The 13,188-nt window shown below is 32.9% G+C and overlaps 1 protein-coding gene across 1 annotated transcript in view; it reads right to left on the bottom strand.

The window, feature by feature from the left end:
* The window catches only part of LOC129221610 (nucleotide sugar transporter SLC35B4-like), a 53,870-nt gene that overhangs the window by 7,996 nt on the left and 32,686 nt on the right, over positions 1–13,188 (bottom strand). The window contains exons 7-8 of the mRNA XM_054856134.1: positions 9,019–9,128; positions 5,229–5,304 (exon numbers count right to left, since the gene is read on the bottom strand). Coding sequence (XP_054712109.1) covers positions 5,229–5,304; positions 9,019–9,128 — 186 coding nt within the window. The remainder of the gene's footprint in view (positions 1–5,228; positions 5,305–9,018; positions 9,129–13,188) is intronic.

The following is a 13,188-nucleotide window of genomic DNA, read 5'->3' as shown; positions in this document are numbered from 1 at the left end:
CGTAACAAAAAATGCTAAAAATATAAAGACGCATTTTTACAATCAAAGCTAGGCAAATTTAAAGCAGAGGCTACGACTTTGACGTTTGTGCCTGCAAATGCGCAGATTTATATTCGTGTAATTGCAGAAAAAAAGCAAAAGTCCCTGATAGAGAAAAAAAAATTGTAATTGATCAAAGGACAGTAAGAAAAATGGCTATTGGAAAAGTGGATAATGTAACAATGCATATTTCGCTCATCCTGAACAGCTTCTGTTGACAATGTTGTTTGACTCAAGAAAATACATTCGGGAATTAGCTGTTAGGTGCATTCTGAACTCTAGAAATAAGAAGACGAAGAGCTCGGATGGTTACGATTTTTTAAGCGTCCTAAACTCAATTTTGAAGCCATTGATTATGTTGATTTAGTTCATTGGGCAAACTGTGTTGCAACAGACCCACCTCTTACAATGCATCTAAAAGACCAACAATTGAAAGAATTGTGCAAAGAACAGCCTACAGCTGTTTCGAGAAATTTCCCTGTCACACGGAAGCTGTGAAACGTTGTGTGAAACTAATAACCGAAGCTGCAATATAAGTTCGTGGTGAAACTGCACAAGATGGATACATTCGTGACAAACTTCAAGCTAGGAAAGAACTTCCATTTCCATTTGATAACAAGGGACAATATTATTCCAAAAAATAATATTCATTATGCATGAGGTATTATAAATCAAATTTGAAGATTTCTTTTTCAAAATTTTATTATCTTTATATGTAATTCTAGAAAATGTATGATATTATTGCGTGATAATAATTACTATGATTAATAGTGCTATTTAATTAATTAGTCTATGATTTAATTTTGAAAAATAATTTTCAGAATGGTTTTTTAAAAAATTCAATATTTTGTCATTTTTCTCCAATTTTTTGATGTCCGAAAGGAGCGGTTAAATGCTCATTAAAATCAATGAAACATTTTATGGGCTCGAACTGGCTTATTATATAACATTTTCGGTGCATTCCAGCAAAATATTTGAAATTTAGTTTTTTTAAAAAAATGTCGACAAAAATTCATTTTTCTCATTTTTTTCGGTTTTTTAGTGTCAAATAGCGCCGGCTGGATATTTTTTAATATCCAAGAAATTTTTTTTGAGTGCTAACTAGCTCATGACGCAACTTTTGCGCGCTATCCAAAAATTGATTTCGAAAAAAAAAAAAAATTTCGGCTTATTTCGGCCCACCCTAGTGCACAGGCCCGGGGTACGTTCAAATTTTTGTGCCAAACTGCAGGGCTGTAGGTGCTATGGGGTCTTCTAGCCATTGAGTACAAACAAATAAACAAAGAAAGAAACAAACACTGTTGGCCTTATACAGGGTATTCCGTTTTAACCTGCAAGACCTTTATTTTCGCTACCATTAGTATTAGATGTATACTTCAATTGCAAAAATGTTCAAAATCAGATGCAGAGTTAAGATATTGTAAGTTTGAAGCAAAAATAAAAATGAGTCAAAAAATACAAAATGTAACTTTTTACACGAGCCTTAGGTTCCCTAACTAATATTTAGAGAAATAATCTCCATTGAAAATTCTTACTGACACAAAAAACTTGACATTTGTGCGATCAAAACTCAAGGAGATATTCAAGTTCAATGTTTTAAGGGACCATACAGAAAATGAGATTGGAACTTATCGCACTTTCAGAAGAATGAAAGATCATCAAAGTAAGAAAAACAAGGTATTTATATCTTTCATCGTTATTCAACAATAAATGTAAATGTTATGCCTGATAAGCTAAAACACTATAAAACCTCGAACAATTTGAAAAACCACACTGTATGTTACACGTATAGTTTTGAACACTTGTTAACCGCTATATTTTCCACCAAAAGGTGTTATTGACGGCGAGTGAAAAGTGGTGTAAGTCACAAAACACTGCGTTTCACATCTCGGTGAATATTGGTCGCACTAATTTCAAACTTTTTGTGTTGGAATTATTTTTCAATGTAAATTATTTCCCTAAATATAAGTTAGGGGACCAGGGGTCCGTATAAAAAGTTTAATTTTGTATTCTTTTGACTTATTTTATTTTTACTTCGAACTTTCAATATTTTAACTCAGCATCTGATTTTGAACATTTTTGCAATTAAAAGTACTGTGAAACCTGTGTAAGTTGACCACTTGTGGTGCACTGCTTTAGTGGTCAACTTACAGAGGTTGATTTATATGATAAGGGCTAATTTCATGCCTGAAAAAAAGCGGTCAACTTACAAGGGTGATCAACTTTACAGGTTTTACTGTATACATCTAGGACTAACGGTTGCAAAAATAAAGGTCTTGCAGGTTAAAAGGGAACACCCTTTATACATAGTTCCAGTAGATAAGTTTAATGAAAATGTCTTTGAATAGATTGATTGATTCTTTACCAGGCAGATTTGCTTTATTTATTAAAAACATTTTCTCTGAAATTGCCTATAAATAAGGCATCAAGAATTGATTGGTTTCTGTTTTCAAAAACAGGGCCGATCCTAGGGTGTCGGCCGCCCGTGTGCGAAGACCTAATGTGCCGCCCCTCAAGAGTAATTTGCATATTTTGACTAATCTTTAACGTCTATATCAATCTTTTTTTTAAGTTTCTATGCCAAGTTCGAATTAAAAAAAAAGGGGGGGGGGGGCTGAAGAATGATCTTATAAAAAGGAAGAAATTTTCTATAGCAAGAAACTCCTTAGGTACAATTTATATCTTTGAAGAAAGTAATAATAGATACCAAAATTTACTAGTCGTAAAAACGCATTTTATAGTCTTTCTTCGGTGACATCAGTGAAGGGACGGAGGAAGGGGAAACATGGGGGGAGGTGTCAGGGGTTCAGGGGAGGAGGACTGCTCCAAGAAAATTATGGAAATTGGCGTATGAAAAATATTTTTAGTTAATCTTTAGTTGTGTTTGGTTGCAAGGACAAAAGAGTCGAGTATATTCAATTTGCATGGAGAAATTTTCGAAAATAAGGTCAAATATCGCAATTTTAAGAACTTTTTTAAGACTTGAGGTGAAAGTAATGTTGCAGTTCTTTCCTAAAATTCTTTCAAACTTGAAATCAATTTGAGGCTATTTTTTAAGACCCTAGCTTAGGAAGGATCGGCGTTCTTCCCGAAAAATCTCCTGAAACTGAAATTTTAAGCACGCAATTTCGGGTTACCTTTGTTGACGTTGCAAGAGGGAGGGAGATTCAATCGTCTCCCATCGAAAGATTTCTAAATATAAGTTTTAAAACGCAAATTTAGGCCGTCTTTGGTGACGGTAGAGGATCTGGCGGCTATCCTCCGGTAATTCTTGGCACTATTTATTCAAAAACCCGTTTTTGGCTATATTTGAAAACAATAGGGAAAACGTGAAAATATTCCGGACCAAAATATTTTTCGGAAAATCCATTATAGGCTATTTTTGGGAAGGAAGGATTTTGGAGCTCTTAAGCGGATATTTCTAAAATCGCAATTTTATATTATCTTTGGTGACATTAACAAAACTGGGGAAACTTCTACGGATCTTTCGGATATTTTTCAACATTAATATCTGAAAAATATAACTATAGACTTTTGTCCACCTCACCTCGACGATTGATGGACATGCCCTAGTGCCGTAAAAAGTTACATAAGTCTGGCAGTTCTCCTCCGGAATTCTTTAGAAATATAAGTCCCAAAATCGTATTTTAAGAATTGTTCGATAACGATGGGACTAAGAGCGGGCGGGGGTTCAGTGTGCCCTCACGAACTGTGTTTTTGAAACTGAAGCCAATTTCAGGCTAGTTTAGGCAGGAAGCTGTGGCTCCATGGAACCGTCTAAAAATGAAATTTTCAAGTATAGTAATTGCGTTGGAGAAAAGGGGGATTCGGGGTCTTTCCCAAAAGTTCTTGAAACTGATGTTTGAAAAACGCAATTTTAATTTGTTTTTCAATACGTTAAGTGAGAGAAGGTGGAATTAGGGGCTTCTCTAAAGATGCTAATTGAGACTGTCTTTGGTAGTAATGTTTGCGAATGGATTTCAGGGTACTCCACTGCAAAAATTTCGAAAAATGCCAAAGCAATTTTACATGACGTTTGATGATAGGAAGGGCTGTCATCTGAAAACACGTTTTGGATTTTGGAACCAACATTTTTAGGCTATGTTTGATTAAGTTTAGGTGGAAGAGGTGAATCAGAGACTTAATTGGGTCCTTAAGATCGATGATTCAACCAGCGAAATTTTCCGAAAGTAAAGTCCTAGAAATGCAATTTTATCTTTAGTTTCATCAAGGAGGTCATGGCATTCTTTTGGATCTTCGTTTTGGAGTTACATTTAAATTTACTTCCGAAGGGCCCTGTCCTCCTACCTGATCTGAAACCGGGCATTTCATTCAAGATTTTAATCAGAAAAATTGTCGTAAAGGGGGAAAAGTACAACATTTTAGTTCGTCATTCATATATGTTACTCTCAAGGGAGTCGCAATTTTCCACTTTCTCTCCACGCATCCACGATTGTTAAACACAGAGTTTGTTACATAGTTTGTTGTTTGAAATGTTTGCGAGAGTATCTAATCGGTATAGCTTTTTTTTAAATAAATAAAATAAGTCTTCATTGTTTAGGTCTATAAAAGCTTGGGGGTAAACATTAGTGGCCGCCCTCGGTGCTCCTTTTAGACGGCACGATTTAATGCTTCAGAAGGGGGCCTTTCCCCTCCCCTGTATCCATGCCCGATTACCGGTTTTGTCACAAACTTTACAACCAAATGAAGCATGTGTGTTAAGAGTAGATATTAATGGACAATGAACCAACACAATGTTCCCTAACATTCTATTTTTCTTAAACTAGGCTATGCTGTCGGGAAATCGACACATACTTTGACGATTGAAAATTTAAAAATCAGCATATTTATTCTACTTATTATAAGTTATCTTGTGAGAAATTTTGCTTGATTATAAGAACTATTTGATGCGGCCTGCGGTCGCCCCTTGCTTTGGCCGCCCTTGTGCGGCGCACACTCTGCACACCTGCTAGGATCGGCCCTGTTCAAAAATAAATTCTAACAGATTGTATACCCAAGTGTAAATGAATGGATTCGAACAAAATTTTCAAGAAATCTGATTTTTTCATAAGTAATGTTGTGGAAGGCACAAGATAATAAATATACCATTAAATACTACAAATAATCATTTAAAATAAGGGGGAAATGTAAAAATAGGTATTAAAAATTAGATAAACATTTAGTCTCACCAGATTTGGAAAATAAATGTAGTTGTGGATATATGTCTCCTATTAAAAGCAAAAACCCCGGTAGAGGCAAGGCATGCTAAAATGACCAAGAATAAATGTAAATAAATAAAGACTATATCACTGATTGTTTGAAAAAGTTCAACAAGTAAGGTTTTTAAATAAATTTTTGAATTTTTTTCAAAAATGCCAAATTCAAACATTTTGATTTTTTTTTTTACTGTTGATCAGTACTATTGAATACTACATTCCCTGAAAAGAAGAGCTTCTACTTTTCTGTTTTAGAAGCATTTGCCAAAAATGACAACTTTCAAGGACTCAATATGTAAAAGTAGACTTGAAAATTCATAATTTTATCTAGCAGCAAGTGGCCAGAAGACACTTTTCATTTAGTTATACAGCTACATTTTCAGTTTAATTGCCACTTCATGCACTTTTTTTTTTTTGTGTGAAAACAAGAAGGCACTTAACAGATTTTTTTGGCACAAGGCTGAAAGGTTGTGAGTGGGAAAAGGTTTTGACCAGCAAATCGACTAAAGACTGCGTTTCAATAAAAAAATACAATTCTTGATGAAGCAGCAGCTAAAAATGAAAATGAGGCTAAATTAAAAATGCCTGGTGGTTACTTGCTACTAAATAGAATTTTGAACTTTCAAGTCTACCTTTACATGCACAGTTACTGAAAAACCCAATTGAAATTTTTCCAAATGCCTCTAAATTTGAAAACTGAAAAATGGAAACTCTTCTTTTCAGGAAACGTAGTACTTAAAGATACTGATCATCCAAAAAAATTTTTTTTTGAAATTGGAGTTTTTGAAAACAATTCAAAAAAATATATATACAGTGAAACTAGTGTAAGTTGACCACCTACAGTGTATTATTTTAGTGGTCAACTTTGACAAGAGATCATTATGGAGGTTGATATTTAAGATCAAGACTAATTCTGTACCTGACAATAGTGGTCATGTTACAAAGTTAGTTGGTCAGCTTTACAGGTTTTACAGCATATATTATTCAAAACAAAATAGCAAGAAAAATTTAATTTGTACTTCCAAATGGTGCATATTGCCTATAAAAAAGATGATTAGTTTTAAAATACAGGGTGCGGCAAAAAAAAAACTCGGATAAAGTTTGCGTCACCGAATGGAAGTAAACTTATTTCTTTTTAATGAGTGCCTTTATTTTTGTCTTTTTATTTAATTAAAAAATAATTTGTAATCTATCTCCTAAAGTTTTGTTTTTTGGTTTTCTTGCATTTTGAAACAAGAGGCCTGCTATTTTAAAGGCAACCAACATTTAATTAACCAATTATTAATTAACCAAAGCGAACAACATTTCATTTGTTTGTTGTGCCTCAGCAAACAGAATTTGATGCAATATGCTGTTTCAAGTAGCTTGGAAATGATAGTCGACGTCCAAGAGGTGTGCAAAAACGAGCATTGAACATTTCTGTTAGTTGTCAGGCGATCCAAAACTGAGTTTAATGAAATCCTCGGGTTTCCAAGAGAGAAGTCGTTTGTGAGACTGGAATACATGACCGATCAGTGCGTCTGAGGGCAAAAACAGAGTTCGGACAGAAGCTTTTCTGGCAGGAGATCCAAAAAGTTCAGCCTTTTGCTGAAGGAAACAAATTTTTACGACTCCAAAGATGACAAACGTTCGAGACCAGCCACAAGTCTGTGCTGGAAGAGATACCTTTTACTGATGAGCAGCTCTTTACCATTTAACCAACTCATTACTCCCAGAACGATAGGATTTGGTCTGTAGACACTGCAAGCACCTTAGCAAATGTTGAACATTGTCAAAATCCAGGGGTGCCCACCCCTAAGAGCAAAGGCACACCCCCTAAATATTGCAAAGACCCCCCAAAAAGGGGGAAAATACCTTTCAAAACACCCCCCTAAAAATTTCAATGGCTCAGTCTGCAAAATGACCCCCCTCCCACGTGGGCACCCCTGCCAAAATCCAAAGTCAGGATAGAATAAACAGAAGTGGGAAAAAATCTTTTTTGTGGATGAGAGCGTTAAGATGAATCAAAAAGTGTACCAGGTGGGTATTTTAGAAGCTGTTGTGCTTATGTGGGCCTAAGAGCACTTTGGCAATGTAGACCGGAAGTTTCGATTAGACTCCGCACCAGTTCTTATGGCCAGAAAAACGAGTGATGCAAGGCCCATTTTCCCGACGTGAAAGAGAGAGAGAGTAGATGCTCTACTAGCTAGACCTCAATCCTATGAATTACACTGTATAGCCTATTTTAGTGTCAAAGGTCTATTCTGAACTACACAAAAGTTTGGACTCTCTAAAGCAATTGTTGCTTTAGAGGAATAGAATTGACTGAACATAAAAAATTTGTGGCCCTTGGTTGAAAATTCCAACAAGTGGTTGCACCTCTGCAACTCCACAACAGGTGGCCAGTTTGAAACCAATTAAATTTATTGATTGCTAAAGGTCTACTCATATTATTATTTTTTGTGTTTTGCTATTTTTTTTTTTTTTTTTTTAAATAAAGTTACATGGAAAATTGCTTGTTCGGGTTTTCTAGCCGCACCCTGTAGAAAACCACAACCAAATATCATATACTATTCCAGAGATAAAGCAGTTTGAAATTATTGTTCAAAATTGCAAGTGGGAAATGGTGCCCAGCTTGCTATCTTTGGCAGACTGTATTTGTGGCCAAGAAACTTTTTGAGAAAAACAAAAATTTTGCATGCAACTTACTTTTTTAAATTTTAACACCCAGTGTAACCTTGATTTAACAATCCTCAAGGGACTGGGAAAAATTATCATTAAATCAAGAAGCAGACATTTAATGCAGTCAAATCCGGATCAGTGAAAAGAATCATTAAATTGAAGAAATCGTTAAGTTGGGTATCACTAAATTGAAGTTATACTTTATTTCAAGTCAACTTTTTCCGAGACAATGAAGGTAAGATTTTTTTTTTCTTTTTTTGCCTGAATTGACATTGATGATACTCAAACCAAAAATAATAAAAAGTAAATAAAATAGAAATAATAAATAATATATTTTTAAAAAATCCATAAATAAATGAACAATGTTCAAAATTCCAAACATATTCAAAGGAATATATCAAAAGTTACTTTACATTAGTTCCATAAACAAAAAATTTGATAGTTGACGCAGTTTTCAATTATTTATTAGTTTGCTCCCTAGCAACGATTTTAAAAGCTTAAATACATTTAAAATAAAATTCACCATTTTTTTTTTCTTTTGTAAGTTAATGAAAATACATGAATATAGCACTGTGGTTCTGCAATTAAAGGTTTTAAATACTGTATTCCATTTAACATTTCAAAAAAATGCATGAAAAATATGGACTTTAAAGTTAAACACAACTTGAAAGCAATTTAAATAAAATGTAAAATTAAGAACATTTCTTTGTTGTATACAAAATTAAGTACATAAAAAAGTACTTTTCTATTTTTACAAAAACTATTAAAACAAATGAGACAGTTATGAATGTGTAATAGATATATTTGACAATTAATGCATTTTATGAAGCAATTTATAAAATTCTATTTAATTATTTTAAATATTTTTTTAATTTCAACTCAATTTACAAAAATTAAGGAAACTATAATTACTTCTGTGAATGTTTCAGTAAAAATACATATTCGACTGATTCATGTTATTTATAAAAAGTTATTATGTTTTCATGTAGAGTAAGGGAAAAACTTAATTATATATCTGTCATATGTTTAAGTCTTGATTAGAAAAAAGTAAAAACACATTAACCAACGAAGAATTATACCTTTCAAGAAATACATTACATACAGAGTAAAAAAGAGCTTCCTTTGGATGTTTTCCATACTTTTTAAATAAAGTTTCTTGGTATATACCTAACCCAGCAGAAAGAATTAGTGCAAATGACATTAAAGCAATACCTAGAGGATAAGAGAATGTTAAAAATTACATTTATTTACAAACTAAAATATTTGATATTCAATATAATGAAAATGATAATAAGAATGAAAATGATAGAAATAAAATATGTTCTGTGTTACTGATTGAAGTACAGCACACAACCTTTTATCTGACATCCAGAAAACCGGGAACTATTTGCTTGATTTTTCCATCATTTTTAACAATTTGAGGTCTATGCCTGAGCGTCACTCGGGTTGCAGTTTTTGGTGAAGTTAACTCAGCCTGTGATTCTCTCAGGGTCTAATATTTACTCTCTTAGCTATAAAAGTAAGAGTTATATACGTTTGTAGCCTTTTCAGATATTATGTACGAACCTTTTACTTTCAGAAAAAAATTATAGACGGCACGGCCAGACAGAAATAACAACATGAAACGTGATAGAATTGGAGTTTAAATTTGAGTTCGTGCTTTGAAAGGTATCATGCAAAAGCAAATTTTATCAAATAATACTTATTTACAAACCCATTTTCAGATGTTTGTTCAAGATTTAGGTACATTTTTAATTTGGTCTATGTTAACTTTTATGGTCAAAAGTGATGTTTTCCTATGCAGAACTTTTTTTTTAGTTTCAAACATGCTTTGTTTGATAATTTCTTACTACAAATTGATTTTTATTTCATTCAAATAGATCCTTCATTACGAAAGAAAACATCTTAAAGTATGTAATACAAAAAAATTACCATAATACACATCTTCCAAGTATTTTTTAAAAAATCATGCAAAGTGCTAAAAAGCTCCAGTCTGGAGGGAGATATGTGGTCGAAATAGCTCATACCTGAAAGTGCTAGAAGTATGCATTTTATAAATTTTTGAAATAGGAAGCATTTACTCTAAACACATAAAAGAACATGAAGTTTCTTTATTTCTTTATAAATACTGTATTACTTGCGTATAAATCAGGAAATTTATTAAAAATGAACTTCGAAGTTGGAGGGTCATCTTATGTGTGGGACAAAGTTTTCAAAATATTTTCTCAAACAAAATTTAACAAGAAGTTCTGTCTAGAGCTAAACAAGCCTACGGAGTACACCCATATCTCCTTTCTAGTATCTGATCAATATTCTCAAAAATAGCTAAAATCACAAATTGTTTCAAACATATTTTTTTCATATTATAAACTGATTTCTAGGAATAAAATATGCCAAAACTCATCTAAAAAATTAGATGAAATAAGAAAAAAGAATTAATTTGAATTTTGACATTTGAATTCAAATTATGTTCTTTGCAATCACGAGTGTGTGTTTATGTCTGTATGCAGGCATGAGTGTGTGGGTATGTGCGTGTATGTATTGGTATGTATGCGTGTGTGTGTATATGTGTGTCTGTTGGTGTGTGTATATGTGTGTCTGTTGGTGTGTGTGTATGTGTTTGTGTTGGTGTGTGTATGTAGGATACGGATGCAACCTTGAGACGGTTTTCGCTAGAGGAGCAGCATCGTGAGGCGGGTCGACGGTAGTGATGCAGAGGGAGGCAGGGGGAAAATAAAATCATAGGAACATCAAAACAGTCAAATGAGAACAATAAGCAATGTGAGTGCTCAATAAACGAACAAACATAGCAGCACCTTAGCAGCTAATACACTTTTTTCCATTTAAAAAAAAACAAATTCTTTAACTGCTTTCAAAAAGAAAAAAAATAATAATTAAAACTAATAAGCTCATTAAAATAAATACATCATATCAAAAAAAAAAAAAAAGTTTGTTTTTCCCCTGTTGCCAAAAAATATTTTTTTTAATGAATTAATGCTCTTTCCAAAATAAATAAAAACAATAAAATGTCAACTTAAAAGAAATAATTTTTATAGTCAAAAAAAAAACATCTGCCCATATCTTTATGTAGAAACATAAAGTACTTTGAGTTTATCCACCCAAAACTGAATACATAAATTTAAACTTTAGAGTGAAAATAAAAACAAGTCATAGTAACAATAATTATTTCACAGTTAAAACCATGGCTGTGGAATCAGATTCGGAGTCAATCTCATTTTGGGATAAAAGAGTCGGATTCAGAAGCCGAAGGTATTTAATTCAAAGACTCAGAGTTGGAATTTGTCACTTCTCTTAGAGTCCGCCATTCTGCCAACAGGCCGAGGACTGCTGATGGCCTTTGAAAAAAGTGAGAAAGGTGACAAATTTAAAAGCAAAGGTGACTAAAAGGTGACAAAAAAAGTAACTAAAAGGTGACCAAAAGCAATTTGCTAAGAACTCAAAAAAACAGAAAAGGATTATCTCTTTTACTGACTTTTACCAAAATAGCCTATTTGCTTTTTGTAAACATTTCTACAGTTTCACTTTCAATAGATGTTTTAATTTTTTTCCATTTTCTACAGTTTCTTCTTCACAATAATTTCTTTTTTGCTTTTTTTGCTTCTGTTTCAATTCCAAATCCTTTTTCCTTTTACATTCCTCCATGTATGTTGTGTAATTTGCGTGTGCTTGTTGTGCACATTTAATCATTTCTGGACCAATTGGTAAAGAAAGCAAATGAGGATATTCTTTTACAGCGTCTTTAACTATAAGTATGCTGTTTAAAAATCTTTCATTCCTTGCTGTCTTATTTTCACCAAAAAGATGCTTTAAAACGGTAAATAGTCTTTCAATGTCAGTATTACCATGTGATAATGCAAGTGAAGCGTTTATCACCTTAGAAACATTGGGAAACTTTAGAACATTGGAAGTTGAGTCCTTTTTTGAAATGTGCTGCTGCCAGTAGATATCAATGGTTTTGTTTTTGGATACTTCATCATCTTTCTCCAACTGCAAAAGTTTCCATTCATCTTGCAACCTATCGAGTGGAACATTAAAAGGCATGATTTTGGTAATCTTTATCAAATCTTTACAGCTTCTAGATTTACTTCTCTCTTTTGGATCCAAAAATTTGAAACTTTTCAGTAACCGGTTTGATATGCAACTTTTTTCTATTACATACTTACATGCAGTCACACAATGCTTTTTAACACCTCTTAAAAACATAACCTTTTCATTTTCTTTCAGTTTTGACAGTTCATCTGTCACCTATCCACTAACAACGAGATCTTAAAGAGGTAGTCTGTTACCAACTGCAAACAGTTTATCCGTGTCTACGTTTGAAAAATCAACTTTCTTTATGACAGAGGCTTTTATAACTCGAGCCATAAAAGTTTGAACAATGGTCTCTATTTCTTGGTACAATTTGTGTATTATAGGCGCTTGGCATTGAAAGCGTTTCGTGAACTGCATAAACAAATCAGCAGATGAAAAGATAAAATGCAGCTCAGCTTTTATAGAAGGTCTTTTTAAAACATTTGTAACAACTTTATATGACCTGCATTGCATAACTGAATTCTTTTTCAAAGGCACATGTTTAAAAAAATAATACTGTTCCAGTAGTCAGGTCCAAGAATAAGCCAATGGGCCCCAAAGCAGAATACTTGACAATGTTCTGCAACGTAAAATCATTTGACCAAAATTGTTCTACAAGAATACTTCAAGCATTGTATACACAAACAACTAACGTGACCTTTCCCACAAATCGAGAGCATTAAATCCAAATCGTTTCACACAGGAGTTTTTTTTTTTTTTTTTTTTTCACTTTTTAAAATTCACTGTTGCTATGCTTTTCTGTGGAACCTAAACCGATTGAGATTATCCAAAAATAGTTCATATGCTTTCTAAAACTCATAGAAAAAGCTAAGAAACAAAATTTTACAAAAATCCGAATCTAGAGTTTCAAACCACATTTTTTAAAGTTAATTTCACATGGCATGAAAGAGCAATTAAAATATTGTTAATAAATAAATAAATTATTAAAATATTAAACTAAATGAGTCAAGATAGGGTAGCATATAATAAAAAACTTCAAAACTTTCTAAATAATTGAAATATTTTCAGGATGGAAGAGGATTGAAATCTTAGACAAGACACGCAATTTTCGGCGGTGGACGTGTTTCAATGTTGGCATGTTTCCAAAACATACGTTTATGGTGGAAATTGCAGTGGATGAAAATCGGTTGGGGAAAAATAAGGAAAAAGAGAACCAAAA

This window comes from Uloborus diversus, chromosome 1 (genome assembly GCF_026930045.1).
Source record: "Uloborus diversus isolate 005 chromosome 1, Udiv.v.3.1, whole genome shotgun sequence".
Taxonomy (NCBI): Eukaryota; Metazoa; Arthropoda; class Arachnida; order Araneae; family Uloboridae; genus Uloborus; species Uloborus diversus.
Note: the sequence above shows the minus strand (reverse complement) of the source record. Positions and strands in the feature narration are given on the sequence as shown.